We start from the raw sequence: 19,477 nt of genomic DNA on the forward strand, positions 1-19,477 counted from the left end.
ATCCATTACAGCCGTTAATTGTTGCATAGTAAGGAGTATTGGCGCGCTAGATGTACTAGGGGCCTCCTGAGTGGGCAAGACTCGTGTAGACGAAGGAGGGAATGATGCAGTACCATGCTTACTCCCCTCACTTGAGGAATCATCTTGGGCATCATTTTCAGTGTCACATAAATCACATTTATTTAAATGAGAAGGAACCTTGGCTTCCCCACATTCAGAACACAGTCTATCTGGTAGTTCAGACATGTTAAACAGGCATAAACTTGATAACAAAGTACAAAAAACGTTTTAAAATAAAACCGTTACTGTCACTTTAAATTTTAAACTGAACACACTTTATTACTGCAATTGCGAAAAAGTATGAAGGAATTGTTCAAAATTCACCAAAATTTCACCACAGTGTCTTAAAGCCTTAAAAGTATTGCACACCAAATTTGGAAGCTTTAACCCTTAAAATAACGGAACCGGAGCCGTTTTTATCTTTAACCCCTTTACAGTCCCTGGTATCTGCTTTGCTGAGACCCAACCAAGCCCAAAGGGGAATACGATACCAAATGACGCCTTCAGAAAGTCTTTTCTATGTATCAGAGCTCCTCACACATGCGACTGCATGTCATGCTTCTCAAAAACAAGTGCGCAATACCGGCGCGAAAATGAGGCTCTGCCTATGATTAGGGAAAGCCCCTAGAGAATAAGGTGTCTAAAACAGTGCCTGCCGATATTATTTAACAAAAATACCCAGATTAAATGATTCCTCAAGGCTAAATATGTGTAATATATGAATCGATTTAGCCCAGAAAATGTCTACAGTCTTAATAAGCCCTTGTGAAGCCCTTATTTACTGTCTGAATAAAAATGGCTTACCGGATCCCATAGGGAAAATGACAGCTTCCAGCATTACATCGTCTTGTTAGAATGTGTCATACCTCAAGCAGCAAAAGACTGCTCACTGTTCCCCCAACTGAAGTTAATTCCTCTCAACAGTCCTGTGTGGAACAGCCATGGATTCTAGTAACGGTTGCTAAAATCATTTTCCTCATACAAACAGAAATCTTCATCTCTTTTCTGTTTCAGAGTAAATAGTACATACCAGCACTATTTTAAAATAACAAACTCTTGATTGAATAATAAAAAACTACAGTTAAACACTAAAAAACTCTAAGCCATCTCCGTGGAGATGTTGCCTGTACAACGGCAAAGAGAATGACTGGGGTAGGCGGAGCCTAGGAGGGATCATGTGACCAGCTTTGCTGGGCTCTTTGCCATTTCCTGTTGGGGAAGAGAATATCCCACAAGTAAGGATGACGCCGTGGACCGGACACACCTATGTTGGAGAAATGAGGCTCTGTCTATGACTAGAAAAGGCCCCCAGTGAAAAAGGTGTCCAATACAGTGCCTGCCGTTTTTATTAAAACAATCCCCAAGATTTAACAACTATTAAAAGTAATAATCTGCCAAATATACTTAGTAAAGTAATCGTTTTAGCCCAGAAAAATGTCTACCAGTTTTTTAAGCCCTAATGAAGCCCTTTATTCTTTTACTTAAACTAAGAAAATGGCTTACCGGTTCCCATAGGGAAAATCACAGCTTCCAGCATTACCGAGTCTTGTTAGAAATGTGTCATACCTCAAGCAGCAAAAGTCTGCTCACTGTTTCCCCCAACTGAAGTTAATTCCTCTCAACAGTCCTGTGTGGAAACAGCCATCGATTTTAGTAACGGTTGCTAAAATCATTTTCCTCTTACAAACAGAAATCTTCATCTCTTTCCTGTTTCAGAGTAAATAGTACATACCAGCACTATTTTAAAATAACAAACTCTTGATTGAAGAATAAAAACTACATTTAAACACCAAAAAACTCTAAGCCATCTCCGTGGAGATGTTGCCTGTACAACGGCAAAGAGAATGACTGGGGAAGGCGGAGCCTAGGAGGGATCATGTGACCAGCTTTGCTGGGCTCTTTGCCATTTCCTGTTGGGGAAGAGAATATCCCACAAGTAAGGATGACGCCGTGGACCGGACACACCTATGTTGGAGAAAAGTAGATTTGTCAGTGTCAATATCTGAGGAAGGATCTTCTGAATCAGAAAGATCCTCAGAGGAGGATAATTCAGTATGTTGTTGGTCATTTGAAATTTTGAAGTTTTAAAAGACCCTTACATTTATTAGAAGGCAGGATGGCAGTCAAAGCCTTCTGAATAGAAACAGCAATACATTGTTATAAATTCACAGGTATATCTTGTACATTAGATGTTAAAAGAACAGCAGCAGGCCATGTACTATTACTGATGGACATATTCTCTGCATGTAAAAGTTTATCATGACAATTTATTACAAACTACAGCTGGAGATATAATCTCCACAAAATTACAACAAATGTACTTAGCTTAGGTAGAACTGTTATCAGTCAGCAGGATTCCAACAGTGATTTCTGAAACAAGATCAGATTGAGACATCTTGCAAATGTAAGAGTAAAAATAACAAATAAAGCAAAATTATCAGTTTCCTTATATGGCAGTTTCATGAACGGGGAAAAAATGCAAACAGCATAGCCCTCTGATAGAGAAAAAAGGCAAGAGGCATATAGGAATGGGGTTTAAAATAATGAAAATATTTCTCGCCAAGTATGACGCACAAACAACCAGAGAACAATTTTTGGTGCTAATATCCGGAAAGGACACACTCGCGTCATTGAAGACGCAACCTTGTGAAAGGACTCAGTGTCAACAAAGACGCCGGAAATAACGAATTTACGCCATCAAACGTAACTTTGTGGCAAAAAATCTCGCGCCAAAAATGACGCAATATAGTTTGGCATTTTGCGCACTCGCGAGCCTAATTCTGCCCGCAATTTTAAAATGATAGTCAATTGAAAAAAAGACTATAACCCAGGTAAGAAATAAGTTTTCCTAAAAAATGCATTTCCCAAATATGAAACTGACAGTCTGCAAAAGGAAATATACTGAAACCTGAATCATGGCAAATATAAGTACAATACATATATTTAGAACTTTATATAAATACATAAAGTGCCAAACCATAGATGAGGGTGTCTTAAGTAATGAAAACATACTTACCAAAAGACACCCATCCACATATAGCAGATAGCCAAACCAGTACTGAAACCGTTATCAGTAGAGGTAATGGAATATGAGAGTATATCGTCGATCTGAAAAGGGAGGTAGGAGATGAATCTCTACGACCGATAACAGAGAACCTATGAAATAGATCCCTGTAAGGAAAACCATTGCATTCAATAGGTGATACTCCCTTCACATCCCTCTGACATTCACTGTACTCTGAGAGGAACCGGGCTTCAAAATGCTGAGAAGCGCATATCAACGTAGAACTATTAGCACAAACTTACTTCACCACCTCCAAAGGAGGCAAAGTGTGTAAAACTGAATTGTGGGTGTGGTGAGGGGTGTATTTATAGGCATTTTGAGGTTTGGGAAACTTTGCCCCTCCTGGTAGGATTGTATATCCCATACGTCACTAGCTCATGGACTCTTGCCAATTACATGAAAGAAACTTATAATTTACCTGATAAATTCATTTCTTTCATAAGATGGGGAGAGTCTGAGCCATCACATGTGGGATTCAAACCACGTCCTAACAGAGGTCCACCTGTAGGATTGGACTTAAGTCCCACATGTGATGGCTCTTGAACTCTCACCATCTTATGGAAGAAATTTAAAAACAGAGAGACTATATTGTAAATAAGAAAGAGGAAATATTAAATATATGTGACAGTTATTTTCCTATTGGCCTTTTTGTTGCAGCTATGGCTGCCAGTCTCAAACTTTTCTCACCTTTTTTGCAGCACTGGAAGAAACCGGAGGGGTGGCTGGGCTCCCAACTGCATCACCTAGTGCAGAGCCAGAAGGCTCTGAGGAAACACTGATACCATTTGTTCCACTGCTGAAAACTGTAGGATAAAATGAAAAATTAACATTAGGGAAGCAGACTTGAAAATACCTTAAATTTACATTGCTACACATTTTAAAAGCTAAGATGAAGAACACAAGACTTCAACTTTTTAAGAATCACTATCTTATTTAGACCCTTAGATAACCTCTTAAAGGGACAGTATACACTCATTTTCATATAACTGCATGTAATAGACACTACTATAAAGAATAAGATGCACAGATACTGATATAAAAATCCAGTATAATTTAAAAACTTACTTAGAAGCTGTCAGTTTGGCTCTGTTGAAAAGGTAGCTGGAAAGCCCACTGCTAGTGGGAAATAAGACACTCCCCCCTCCCCCTTCTTTTGCATATGAAAAGACCCCTTACACAAACAGGAGCAAGCTGGAGAAGGTAGCTGACGGTATTCACATAAAACTTTGGGGCTTGGTTAGGAGTCTGAAAATCAGAGCAATGTTATTTAAAAATAAGCAAAACTATACATTTATTTTTTTTAAAAAAAACTTTATGGGCTATATAAATAGATCATCTACAAAACATTTATGCAAAGAAAAAAAATGAGTGTATAATGTCCCTTTAAGAACAAAGCAAAATGTGTAGTTACATTATAAACTACACAAAACAGAAATGAGCACTATTATTTATCATATAAAAATGGTCAAGAAATACCCATTAAAGGATTAGTAATAAAACCACAAATAGCAAGATGTCTCTGGATAAAGCCAAACGGGGCTTTAAAAACAAAACACACAACAAATTGCACAAATAAAACAGAGGTTATCCAAATCCAAACTAGGAGCTGTAACACCTCTAAGAACAGGTGCCTTAAGTATACATGCAAAAAATGGTTTGGTGATCTATGTAATCCAAAAAAAGATGTACACTACAGCTCAAGCTAGGGCGCACTGCAATCCTCCCAAACAGGTCTGCTTCAGTAAGAGCACAATGGAGCGTGGGTCCCATGGTGATAGCTAGTGCTGAAAGCAGCGTCCTTATCCAAACGTCAAAAGTAACATACAACCAACATGGCATCCGCACGGAATATATATGCAGCCAAATCCACCAAATATAAAAAAACACCTTTAAATTATCCAAATATTTTAAAAGCATAGGGAGAAAAAAATGCTCTTACTGAAGCAGCCTTGTTTGGGAGGATTTCAGTGCGCCCTGGCTTTCGCTGTATTGTATTTGGATATTTACTCGTCAGAGCCACGGTAGGCTGCCTCTGTTCCTCTCTACTGTAATGGGATTTGTTCTTTTTTATATAAAAAAACTAATATACTTATTTAAAGGGCATTTAAGTGCTGGAGACAAGGTGTGTGTTATGAAATTACATCAATAAACTTGTTTATATGGACATACGATGAAGAGCATTTTTAAACCTGCATGGAAAGTTTTTTTTAACAGGGTCAATATCTCTTTTTTTTCTCTCATAAAATGACAGGTGCTTTATATACATAATATATAACATGGAAGGCAAGGAGGAACAAAGCTATGGGAGCTTTAACCCCTTGAGTGCTAATGACGGCTCTGAGCCGTCCCAAATTGTCTCAGTCAGGTGCTAATGACGGCTCAGAGCCGTCACTAGCACTCTCCCACTTTGAGGGGCTCCCACCGGGGCTTCACGTCATGCGCAATGACGTGATGATATCACCGCACAACCTTATTTAACATTAACAATGTTAAATATAGGAGCAGGGGGCATGCTGCTTAGATGCCTGTCTCAGGCATCTAAGCAGCTACAGACCCCCAAGACTCACCGTTGGAAAAGTAATCTCCTAACCTTTCCAACAGTGTAAGTCTTGGGTATCTGAAATAAATAAAAAAAATAAGAAAAGTAAAAAAAATATATATATTTTTAAAAATTAAAATAAAAAAAACCTTTAAAAAACCTTAGCACCCAGGTGGGAAAGTGCTTAGCACTCAAAGGGTTAAGAGTATTGTAGAGTCTTGAGATTATGAGGTGATAGATGAGCAATCTAGAATTACAATTTCTGGGAAATTGACTGCGTAAAAGGGATATTAAATTAGATCTTGAAATTAAGACCTTATATACAAAAACAGTAAGAGGGTACATCATTAACAGATATGCAAATTTCCTTTTGTTACTACAGATTTAGAATTTATTAAATCGATGGAACGCAGTCTTTGTTTCTTGTTAAATTCAATGAGCAAGTCAATTAAAGCAAAGGAACATTGATCAAAGACTGCAATTGATTTAAGAAATCAAGGAGATCTAAGCGAGAGACTGCAATCTGTTCAAAAAGGACCCATTTATAATTTATGTTTTCTTGATGAATTCATTTCTTTAATGCTGGTAAAAGAACTCATGGAAACTACCTTCCCTACAACTTGGAGGATGCAAAGATTCCCAAATCCCAAGAGCTCTATATAACCCCTCCCACATACTTCAGCAATGCATAGCCAAGCAGAAATGAGGTAAGAAAAAGAGCAAGAGCCAAAAAATGGAGCAGGGAAAAAGATATGCTTAAAAATATAAAGGGTGGGGTCTCATGGACTCCACAATCCATTACTCATGGGAACTAATACCCAAGCTGTGGTGTCCACGAGAAATAACAAAGGGAGAGATTTTTAAAAAACAGAATTTATGTTTACCTGATAAATTTCTTTCTCCAACGGTGTGTCCGGTCCACGGCGTCATCCTTACTTGTGGGATATTCTCTTCCCCAACAGGAAATGGCAAAGAGCCCAGCAAAGCTGGTCACATGATCCCTCCTAGGCTCCGCCTACCCCAGTCATTCGACCGACGTTAAGGAGGAATAATAGCATAGGAGAAACCATATGGTACCGTGGTGACTGTAGTTAAAGAAAATAAATTATCAGACCTGATTAAAAAACCAGGGCGGGCCGTGGACCGGACACACCGTTGGAGAAAGAAATTTATCAGGTAAACATAAATTCTGTTTTCTCCAACATAGGTGTGTCCGGTCCACGGCGTCATCCTTACTTGTGGGAACCAATACCAAAGCTTCAGGACACGGATGAAGGGAGGGAGCAAATCAGGTCACCTAAATGGAAGGCACCACGGCTTGTAAAACCTTTCTCCCAAAAATAGCCTCAGAAGAAGCAAAAGTATCAAACTTGTAAAATTTGGTAAAAGTGTGCAGTGAAGACCAAGTCGCTGCCCTACATATCTGATCAACAGAAGCCTCGTTCTTGAAGGCCCATGTGGAAGCCACAGCCCTAGTGGAATGAGCTGTGATTCTTTCGGGAGGCTGCCGTCCGGCAGTCTCGTAAGCCAATCTGATGATGCTTTTAATCCAAAAAGAGAGAGAGGTAGAAGTTGCTTTTTGACCTCTCCTTTTACCTGAATAAACAACAAACAAGGAAGATGTTTGTCTAAAATCCTTTGTAGCATCTAAATAGAATTTTAGAGCGCGAACAACATCCAAATTGTGCAACAAGCGTTCCTTCTTTGAAACTGGTTTCGGACACAGAGAAGGTACGATAATCTCCTGGTTAATGTTTTTGTTAGAAACAACTTTTGGAAGAAAACCAGGTTTAGTACGTAAAACCACCTTATCTGCATGGAACACCAGATAAGGAGGAGAACACTGCAGAGCAGATAATTCTGAAACTCTTCTAGCAGAAGAAATTGCAACTAAAAACAAAACTTTCCAAGATAATAACTTAATATCAACGGAATGTAAGGGTTCAAACGGAACCCCCTGAAGAACTGAAAGAACTAAATTGAGACTCCAAGGAGGAGTCAAAGGTTTGTAAACAGGCTTGATTCTAACCAGAGCCTGAACAAAGGCTTGAACATCTGGCACAGCTGCCAGTTTTTTGTGAAGTAACACCGACAAGGCAGAAATCTGTCCCTTCAGGGAACTTGCCGATAATCCTTTTTCCAATCCTTCTTGAAGGAAGGATAGAATCCTAGGAATCTTAACCTTGTCCCAAGGGAATCCTTTAGATTCACACCAACAGATATATTTTTTCCAAATTTTGTGGTAAATCTTTCTAGTTACAGGCTTTCTGGCCTGAACAAGAGTATCGATAACAGAATCTGAGAAACCTCGCTTCGATAAAATCAAGCGTTCAATCTCCAAGCAGTCAGCTGGAGTGAAACCAGATTCGGATGTTCGAACGGACCCTGAACAAGAAGGTCTCGTCTCAAAGGTAGCTTCCAAGGTGGAGCCGATGACATATTCACCAGATCTGCATACCAAGTCCTGCGTGGCCACGCAGGAGCTATCAAGATCACCGACGCCCTCTCCTGATTGATCCTGGCTACCAGCCTGGGGATGAGAGGAAACGGCGGGAACACATAAGCTAGTTTGAAGGTCCAAGGTGCTACTAGTGCATCCACTAGAGCCGCCTTGGGATCCCTGGATCTGGACCCGTAGCAAGGAACTTTGAAGTTCTGACGAGAGGCCATCAGATCCATGTCTGGAATGCCCCATAGTTGAGTGACTTGGGCAAAGATTTCCGGATGGAGTTCCCACTCCCCCGGATGCAATGTCTGACGACTCAGAAAATCCGCTTCCCAATTTTCCACTCCCGGGATGTGGATAGCAGACAGGTGGCAGGAGTGAGACTCCGCCCATAGAATAATCTTGGACACTTCTTCCATCGCTAGGGAACTCCTTGTTCCCCCCTGATGGTTGATGTACGCAACAGTCGTCATGTTGTCTGATTGAAACCGTATGAACTTGGTCCTCGCTAGCTGAGGCCAAGCCTTGAGAGCATTGAATATCGCTCTCAGTTCCAGAATATTTATCGGTAGAAGAGATTCTTCCCGAGACCAAAGACCCTGAGCTTTCAGGGATCCCCAGACCGCGCCCCAGCCCATCAGACTGGCGTCGGTCGTGACAATGACCCACTCTGGTCTGCGGAACGTCATCCCTCGTGACAGGTTGTCCAGGGACAGCCACCAACGGAGTGAGTCTCTGGTCCTCTGATTTACTTGTATCTTTGGAGACAAGTCTGTATAGTCCCCATTCCACTGACTGAGCATGCACAGTTGTAATGGTCTTAGATGAATGCGCGCAAAAGGAACTATGTCCATAGCCGCTACCATCAACCCGATCACTTCCATGCACTGAGCTACGGAAGGAAGAGGAACGGAATGAAGTATCCGACAAGAGTCCAGAAGTTTTGTCTTTCTGGCCTCTGTTAGAAAAATCCTCATTTCTGAGGAGTCTATAATTGTTCCCAAGAAGGGAACCCTTGTTGACGGGGATAGAGAACTCTTTTCCACGTTCACTTTCCAGCCGTGAGATCTGAGAAAGGCCAGGACGATGTCCGTGTGAGCCTTTGCTCGAGGGAGGGACGACGCTTGAATCAGAATGTCGTCCAGGTAAGGTACTACTGCAATGCCCTTTGGTCTTAGTACCGCTAGAAGGGACCCTAGTACCTTTGTGAAAATCCTTGGAGCAGTGGCTAATCCGAAAGGAAGCGCCACAAACTGGTAATGTTTGTCCAGGAATGCAAACCTTAGGAACCGATGATGTTCCTTGTGGATAGGAATATGTAGATACGCATCCTTTAAATCCACCGTGGTCATGAATTGACCTTCCTGGATGGAAGGAAGGATAGTTCGAATGGTTTCCATCTTGAACGATGGGACCTTGAGAAATTTGTTTAAGATCTTGAGATCTAAGATTGGTCTGAACGTTCCCTCTTTTTTGGGAACTATGAACAGATTGGAGTAGAACCCCATCCCTTGTTCTCTTAATGGAACAGGATGAATCACTCCCATTTTTGACAGGTCTTCTACACAATGTAAGAACGCCTGTCTTTTTATGTGGTCTGAAGACAACTGAGACCTGTGGAACCTCCCCCTTGGGGGAAGTCCCTTGAATTCCAGAAGATAACCCTGGGAGACTATTTCTAGCGCCCAAGGATCCAGAACATCTCTTGCCCAAGCCTGAGCGAAGAGAGAGAGTCTGCCCCCCACCAGATCCGGTCCCGGATCGGGGGCCAATATTTCATGCTGTCTTGGTAGCAGTGACAGGTTTCTTGGCCTGCTTTCCCTTGTTCCAGCCTTGCATTGGTCTCCAAGCTGGCTTGGCTTGAGAAGTATTACCCTCTTGCTTAGAGGACGTAGCACTTTGGGCTGGTCCGTTTTTACGAAAGGGACGAAAATTAGGTCTATTTTTTGCCTTGAAAGGCCTATCCTGAGGAAGGGCGTGGCCCTTACCCCCAGTGATATCGGAGATAATCTCTTTCAAGTCAGGGCCAAACAGCGTTTTCCCCTTGAAAGGAATGTTTAGTAACTTGTTCTTGGAAGACGCATCAGCCGACCAAGATTTCAACCAAAGCGCTCTGCGCGCCACAATAGCAAACCCAGAATTCTTAGCCGCTAACCTAGCCACTTGCAAAGTGGCGTCTAGAGTGAAAGAATTAGCCAATTTGAGAGCATTGATTCTGTCCATAATCTCCTCATAAGGAGGAGAATCACTATCGAGCACCTTAATCAGTTCATCAAACCAGAAATATGCAGCTGTAGTGACAGGGACAATGCATGAAATGGGTTGTAGAAGGTAACCCTGCTGAACAAACATCTTTTTAAGCAAACCTTCTAATTTTTTATCCATAGGATCTTTGAAAGCACAACTATCCTCTATGGGTATAGTGGTGCGTTTGTTTAAAGTAGAAACCGCTCCCTCGACCTTGGGGACTGACTGCCATAAGTCCTTTCTCTGCAATTGCGAAAAAACATGAAGGAATTGTTCAAAAATCACCAAATTTTCACCACAGTGTCTTAAAGCCTTAAAAGTATTGCACACCAAATTTGGAAGCTTTAACCCTTAAAATAACGGAACCGGAGCCGTTATAAGCTTTAACCCCTTTACAGTCCCTGGTATCTGCTTTGCTGAGACCCAACCAAGCCCAAAGGGGAATACGATACCAAATGACGCCTTCAGAAAGTCTTTTCTAAGTATCAGAGCTCCTCTCACATGCGACTGCATGCCATGCCTCTCAAAAACAAGTGCGCCACACCGGCGCGAAAATGAGACTCTGCTTATGCTTTGGGAAAGCCCCTAAGAAATAAGGTGTCTAATACAGTGCCTGCCGATATTATTATATCAAAATACCCAGATAAAATGATTCCTCAAGGCTAAATATGTGCTATATAATGAATCGATTTAGCCCAGAAAAGTCTACAGTCTAAATAAGCCCTTGTAAAGCCCTTATTTACGATCGTAATAAATATGGCTTACCGGATCCCATAGGGAAAATGACAGCTTCCAGCATTACATCGTCTTGTTAGAATGTGTCATACCTCAAGCAGCAAGAGACTGCACACTGTTCCCCCAACTGAAGTTAATTGCTCTCAACAGTCCTGTGTGGAACAGCCATGGATTTTAGTTACGGTTGCTAAAATCATTTTCCTCATACAAACAGAAATCTTCATCTCTTTTCTGTTTCTGAGTAAATAGTACATACCAGCACTATTTCAAAATAACAAACTCTTGATTGAATAATAAAAAACTACAGTTAAACACTAAAAAACTCTAAGCCATCTCCGTGGAGATGTTGCCTGTACAACGGCAAAGAGAATGACTGGGGTAGGCGGAGCCTAGGAGGGATCATGTGACCAGCTTTGCTGGGCTCTTTGCCATTTCCTGTTGGGGAAGAGAATATCCCACAAGTAAGGATGACGCCGTGGACCGGACACACCTATGTTGGAGAAATCTCTTTTAAACAGAGAATTCATAGACTGAGCTCTTCCTCCTGTGCTAGATTTGTGTAGTCTTGTTATGTTTTGTATTGTATCACAAATCTTTGTCATTGTATACCCCTATCATTGTACCCAGCGGTGCGGAATTTGGCAGCACTATACAAATAGATAATAATAATAATAATAACCCCATTATAATTTTTATGGGTATTTATAAAATGCATGCAAAAAATAAAATAGGCAAGAATCAAACAAATAACTGCCTGAAGCACACCTTTCTACAAAAAGCTTTCTCAGAGGAAGCGAAAACATCAAAATGGTAGAATTTTGTAAAAGTTTGCAAAGAAGACAAAGTAGCTGCTTTACAATGTTGATCAACTGAGGCCTCAGTCTTAAAAGTCCTTGACACCTGACCTGGTAGAATGAGCAGTTATTAGTTGCGGTGGAGGCTGACCTTTCTCCAAATAAGCTTTGTGAGGCAAAAAAGTTTCAACCAAGAAGCCAAAGAAACAGTTGAAGCCGTCTGTCCTTTTTTAGAGTTAGAAAAATGAATAAACAAACTAGAAGTTTGTCTGAAAGCCTTAGTAGCATGAATGTAATACTTTAATGCCCTAGCAACATCCAAATTATGCAATTATCTCACATAGTGCCCATAACATAGCCATAGTGTCTTATATAACAAAAATTATACTTACTTGTAGACACTCGTACATCTACGTAGCAGACAACCATCCCAGAAACATCTCAGGAGAACTTATGAAATAGGAGTATATTGTAGATCCATAAATGGAGGCAGAAGTCCTGTGACCGATTATGGAAAGTTTATGATAAAATTTCCATGAGGTGAATAAAAGAATCAAGCAATACCCCACATACATCCCTTTGACAAGCACTGCCACAAAAACATTAAAAAGCCCTCTAAAGAAACTCAGTTTTCCAACAGAGGCAAAGAAAAGACTGAGGTATGTGTGAGGGGTTATATAGAGCTCTTGGGGTTTGGGAATCTGCCTCCTCCAAGTGTTAGGGAAAGTAGTTCCCATGAGTAATGGATTGTGAACTCTCAGTCACTACCTAAATTAAATTAATAGGATTTGCAGTTTGAGAAAAAAGAAAATTTATTTTTACCTGATACATTATTTTCTCTTTCTTGGTAGTGAGTCCACAAAATCCTATTCTTACAAAAGGGAATTGCATCACCTGGCTACCAGGAGGAGACAAATACACCCCAAACAAAGCATTCAACTATCCCTCGTACTTCTCCTTCCCTCCCACTAGTTCATATACGAAGATAGGGAAAAGTACGTTCGATACAGGGGGCAAGAGGTGCAAACTGGAAATGCCTCCAACCACAATAAGACAGGGGGGGTTTGTAGACTCACTACCAAGAAAGAAAATAATCAGGTAAGAATACATTTTGTTTTCTTTCTAATGGTAATGAGAGTCCACAAAATCCTATTCTTACAAATAGGAACCAATACATAAGCAGTGGAGTCCCCAATAATGAGGGTGGGATAAATAGACAAGGCAGTAACCACCACCTGAAGAAAAACGTTCAGTCAAAAGAAAAAAACACCTCTGCAGAGGCAAAAAATATAGAAACTGTTCATTTTAGATGTTCACTAAAATTTTCCAGAGAAAACCTAGCAGCTATGTTCCACTGAGGCCTCATTCTAGAAGGCTCAAGATGTAGATACTGAATGTGTGGAAAGAACAAAGACATGCCAGAGGCTGAAGAGCTGCCTCCATGTAAGCCCTCCGAATAAGATTTACAGCCAAGAAGACAAGGAAGTAGAAGTAGGCTTTAAACCCTTGCGCTTACCAGAAAAAAAGAGCCAACAAGCTTTGCGACCAGCGAAAACTCCTTAGAAGCATAAAAGTCAAAATGTAATGTCTTGACCACATCTAGGATTATGATAACTGGAATTAGGAAACAAGATGGCACAACAATCTCCTGATTTATGACGGTCAAAACCAACTGAGAAAGGAACCAGGTATAAATAATAACACGGTCATCCCGATGAAAAACACCAAATAAGGAGGAACACACTGGAGAATCGAAACAACTCTGAAACTGTGTGAATAGAAGGAATAGCCAATAACATTTCCCAGGAAAGTAATTTATAACAAAGGAAAGCATAAGAAAACATAACATGTTGCAAGACGTTAATAATACGGATAAAACTCCATGGAGGAGCAGTTTATTTGAAAAGCTTGTCTGATTCTAACAGAACCAGCACAAGCGATTGAACATCAGCAACCGAGTCAACTTCTCATGCAACAAGAAGATGAAAGAACCTTATCATCAAGTCCCTCCTGAGGAAAACAGAATTTATGCTTACCTGATAAATTTCTTTCTCCTACGGTGTGTCCGGTCCACGGCTTCATCCTTACTTGTGGGAATATTCTCTTCCCTAACAGGAAATGGCAAAGAGAGCACAGTAAAAGCTGCCCATATAGCCCGCCCTCTGGCTCCGCCCCCCAGTCATTCGACCGACGGTTAGGAGAAAAAGGAGAAACTATAGGGTGCCGTGGTGACTGTAGTGTATTGAAAGAAAAAATTTGAAACCTGACTAAAAGCCAGGGCGGGCCGTGGACCGGACACACCGTAGGAGAAATTTTTTTATCAGGTAAGCATAAATTCTGTTTTCTCCTACATTGGTGTGTCCGGTCCACGGCTTCATCCTTACTTGTGGGAACCAATACCAAAGCTTTAGGACACGGATGAAGGGAGGGAACAAGTCAGGTTACCTAAACGGAAGGCACCACGGCTTGCAAAACCCAAACCCAGCCTCCGAAGAAGCATAAGTATCGAATTTGTAAAATTTGGCAAAAGTGTGCAGAGAAGACCAAGTCGCTGCCTTACATATCTGATCAACAGAAGCCTCGTTCTTAAAGGCCCATGTGGAAGCCACAGCTCTAGTAGAGTGAGCTGTAATTCGTTCAGGAGGCTGCCGTCCGGCAGTCTCATAAGCCAATCGGATGATGCTTTTCAGCCAAAAAGAAAGAGAGGTAGCAGTAGCTTTCTGTCCTCTCCTCTTACCAGAATAAACGACAAACAAAGATGAAGTCTGTCTGAAATCCTTTGTTGCATCTAAATAGAATTTTAAAGCACGGACCACATCTAAATTGTGTAACAAACGTTCCTTCTTCGAAACTGTATTCGGACACAGAGAAGGAACAACTATTTCCTGGTTAATATTCCTGTTGGAAACCACCTTTGGAAGAAAACCAGGTTTGGTACGCAAAACAACCTTATCTGCATGGAATACCAGATAGGGTGGATCACACTGCAAAGCAGACAATTCAGAAACTCTTCTAGCAGAAGAAATAGCAACCAAAAACAGAACTTTCCAAGATAGTAACTTAATATCTATGGAATGTAGAGGTCCAAACGGAACCCCTTGAAGAACTGAAAGAACTAAATTTAGACTCCATGGAGGAGTCATGGGTCTGTAAACAGGCTTGATTCTGACTAAGGCCTGTACAAAAGCTAGTACATCTGGCACAGCTGCCAGGCGTTTGTGTAACAAAACAGACAAAGCAGATATCTGTCCTTTTAGAGAACTCGCTGATAACCCTTTATCCAAACCCTCTTGGAGAAAGGAAAGAATCTTAGGAATTTTAATTTTACTCCAAGCGAATCCCTTGGATTCACACCAACAGATATATTTTTTCCATATTTTATGGTAAATTTACCTAGTCACAGGTTTTCTGGCTTGGACCAGAGTATCTATAACTGAATCTGAAAACCCACGCTTAGATAAAATCAAGCGTTCAATTTCAAAGCAGTCAGCTGCAGAGAGACTAGATTTGGATGTTCGAATGGACCTTGTGTACTAGGTGTCGCCTGCGCGGGCATAACTGGTGTTGACACAGAAGGAGAGGATGATGAACTATCCCCACTACCTTCATTTGAAGAATCCTCTTGGGCAACCTTATTAAATGTGACATTACTGTCCTTACTTTGTTTGGACGCCATGGCACAATTTTCACATACATTTAAAGGGGGAATCACCTTGGCCTCCATACACACAGAACATAATCTATCTGAAGGTACAGACATGTTAGACAGACTTAGTCAGGCTATTAATGCAAAAAAACTGTTTTTAAACAAAACCGTTACTGTCTCTTTAAATAATAAACAGAGTACACTTTATTTCTGAATGTTTGAAAAACTATGAAGGAATTATCCGATCTTTAAGAAATTTGCACCCTAGTGTCTTAATGCTTTGAAAGTATTGCACACCAAATTTCAAGTCTTTAACCCCTTAAATGAGCAAACCGGAGCTAATAGTTCAATTTAGCAGTTTAAACCCACTACAGTCCCTGCCACAGCCTTTTGCTGCGGCTTTACCTTCCTTGGGGGTTATTCACCACAGAAATAAGCCTCTTAGAATCGTTTTTGTGGCCACAGGACCCTCTCACATGAAGCTGCATGCACTGCTTCCAGAAGTAACTGAGCAATTAAGGCGCGAAAATGAGGCTTCCTCCCTCTGCATACCAGAGTGAAGGGGCCTTCCTGACTAGATTAGGTGTCTAACAAACTGCCAGGCGTAATAAAACGTTCCCAAAAGTGTTTCCAAGTCTCAAAACACTCCAAAAATCATATAAATATTATATAAATCAATCGATTTAGCCCACAATAGTGTCAACCAGTATATAGCCCATTTATAAGCCTTCATTCTGTTATGAGTCTAAGAAAATGGCTTACCGATCCCAAAAGGGAAATGACAGTCTTCTAGCATTACTATGTCTTGTTAGAAAAGAGACTAGTCATACCTGGAGCAGAAAAGTCTGCAAACTGTTCCCCCCAACTGAAGTTCTCTGGGCTCAACAGTCCTGCGTGGGAACAGCAATGGATTTTAGTTACTGTTGCTAAAATCATACTCCTCTTTTAACAGAACTCTTCATCACTTTCTGTTGTAGAGTAAATAGTACAAACCGGCACTATTTTAAAATAACAAACTCTTGATAGAAGAAATAAAACTACAACTAACACCACATACTCTTTACCATCCCCGTGGAGATGCTACTTGTTCAGAGCGGCAAAGAGAATGACTGGGGGGCGGAGCCAGAGGGGGCTATATGGGCAGCTTTTGCTGTGCTCTCTTTGCCATTTCCTGTTAGGGAAGAGAATATTCCCACAAGTAAGGATGAAGCCGTGGACCGGACACACCAATGTAGGAGAAATGAATAATACGTGATGATTCTTACCTCTTGCCATGAGAACTCCCGCTCTTCACACCAAGACAGGAGAAATGTCCACACCTAAGATAGATACCCCTGGAAACAGGTTTACTCACCTAGATCAGAGAATGCTTATTGAGTCGGACAGTCTATCTCTACGCAGTACTCCCCAAGAATCCAGAGTTAGGGAAAGGGAAACACAGGAGAAATGCATCCCAGTTCATGACTTCAGAAGAGAAATACTGAGAGAAATTCCGGACCCAGGAAAATTTTAAGGCTGGACACAAGGCTTTCTGAAAAGTCTTAGACTGCCCTCTACCAACATGGAACCAGATTGGAAGAGACGACCAAGGGAACTTCCAGCATCATATTGGAATGGAATTCCGATTGAACTATATTGACGTCAACTTCAAAGAGTAATCTCAGAACTCAGAAAAGAAAGAAGTGCCAACCAACTGTCCGATAAAGCAAGCACCATAGTGGAATATAAACGCCCCTCATTGAAGGAAGATACTGTAATAGATACCTTAAGGAAATTGACTTAGAAAGAAGACATATCTTTCTGCGCCACACCGTGTGGTGTTAATAACTATGGAGGTTTGAACCTGGTCATTCAGTTGCTATTAATGAAGCTCTACCCCCTCCCCTCGGCTACAGGCAGGACTTACAACCACTGCAATATACTAAACCTGCATGTAATATAGAAAAAGGTACCATGGATACTAGGAAAATACAAAAGGGTCCAACAGAAAATTAAAAAGTATTAGGCTGGCAAAGTAAAAAATAAAGAGATACTACAATAGAAAGAAAGCAGATATGCGGCATATATTAGCTTTGCAGCACCTTAATTAAGTGGCTATTGTAGAAAACACTAGAATTGCATTAACAAGATATAAGCTGAGACAGTAGAACAGATAGAAACCCTTCAAGCAAATACCAAAGGGAGACTTGTAAAATTCATATGCGTTAAAGCAATCGTCTATCAAAAATTTTGAAGAAAAAGATACCATGGCTACAGGAGAACTATATACAGATTGAATAAGAAACTGACTATGTTAACCCCTTAAGGATCGGGCATTTCAGACTAAAACTTACCCAAAAGACCAGAGCATTTTTAGCATTTTTGCAATCACTACATTTAAACAGAAAAAAACATAATTTATGTAAGAACTTACCTGCTAAATTAATTTCTTTCATATTGGCAAGAGTCCATGAGCTAGTGACGTATGGGATATACCTTCCTACCAGGAGGGGCAAAGTTTACCAAACCTCAAAATGCCTATAAATACACCCCTCACCACACCCACAATTCAGTTTAACGAATAGCCAAGTAGTGGGGTGATAAATAAAGGAGTAAAAAGCATCAACAAAGGAATCTGGAAATAATTGTGCTTTATACTAAAAAAATCATAACCACCATAAGAAAAGGGTGGGCCTCATGGACTCTTGCCAATATGAAAGAAATGAATTTATCAGGTAAGTTCTTACATAAATTATGCTTTCTTTCATGTAATTGGCAAGAGTCCATGAGCTAGTGACGTATGGGATATCAAATACCCAAGATGTGGAACTCCACGCAAAAGTCACTAGAGAGGGAGGGATAAAAATAAACAACAGCCATATGCTGAAAAATGAATCCACAACCCAAAATATAAGTTATTCTCATGAAGAAAAGAAAAACTTAAAACATCAGCAGAAGAATCAAACTGAAACAGCTGCCTGAAGAACTTTTCTACCAAAAACTGCTTCTGAAGAAGCAAATACATCAAAACGGTAGAATTTGGTAAATGTATGCAAAGAGGACCAAGTTGCCGCTTTGTAAAACTGATCAACTGAAGCTTCATTCTTAAAAGCCCACGAAGTGGAGACTGATCTAGTAGAATGAGCTGTAATTCTATGAGGCGGGGCCTGATCTGACGCTAAATAAGCTTGATGAATCAAAAGCTTTAACCAAGAAGCCAAGGAAATAGCAGAAGCCTTCTGACCTTTCCTAGAACCAGAGAATATAACAAATAGACTAGAAATCTTTCTGAAATCTTTAGTAGCTTCAACATAATATTTCAAAGCTCTTACCACATCCAAAGAATGTAATTATTTTGCCAAAGAATTCTTAGGATTAGGACACAAGGAAGGGACAACAATTTCTCTACTAATGTTGTTAGAATTCACAACCTTAGGCAAGAACTTAAATGAAGTCCGCAAAACCGCCTTATCCTGATGAAAAATCAGAAAAGGAGATTCACAACTAAGAGTAGAAAGATCAGAAACTCTTCTAGCAGAAGAGATGGCCAAAATCAACAACATTTTCCAAGAAAGTAGTTAAATGTCCAAAGAGTGCATAGGCTCAAAACCAACGCCCTCAAAACCAAATTAAGACTCCAAGAAGGAGAAATTGATTTAATGACAGGCTTAATACGAACTAAAGCCTGTACAAAACAGTGAATATCAGGAAGAGTAGCAATCTTTCTGTGAAATAAAACAGAAAGAGCAGAGATTTGTCCCTTCAAAGTACTTGCAGACAAACCTTTATCCAAACCATCCTGAAGAAACTGTAAAATTCTAGGAATTCTAAAAGAATGCCAAGCGAATTTATGAGAAGAACACCATGAAATGCAAGTCTTCCAAACTCGATAACAAATCTTCCTAGAGACAGATTTACGAGCTTGTAACATAGTATTAATTACTAAACAGTCCAATGTGGAACAGCA

General features: G+C 40.5%; 1 protein-coding gene across 1 annotated transcript in view; it reads right to left on the reverse strand.

Annotated features, from left to right (window-relative positions):
* RANBP3 (RAN binding protein 3) overlaps positions 1-19,477 on the reverse strand; it is a 554,440-nt gene that overhangs the window by 244,899 nt on the left and 290,064 nt on the right. The window contains exon 8 of the mRNA XM_053703046.1: positions 3,812-3,927. Coding sequence (XP_053559021.1) covers positions 3,812-3,927 — 116 coding nt within the window. The remainder of the gene's footprint in view (positions 1-3,811; positions 3,928-19,477) is intronic.

This window comes from Bombina bombina, chromosome 2 (assembly GCF_027579735.1).
Source record: "Bombina bombina isolate aBomBom1 chromosome 2, aBomBom1.pri, whole genome shotgun sequence".
Lineage (NCBI taxonomy): Eukaryota > Metazoa > Chordata > Amphibia > Anura > Bombinatoridae > Bombina > Bombina bombina.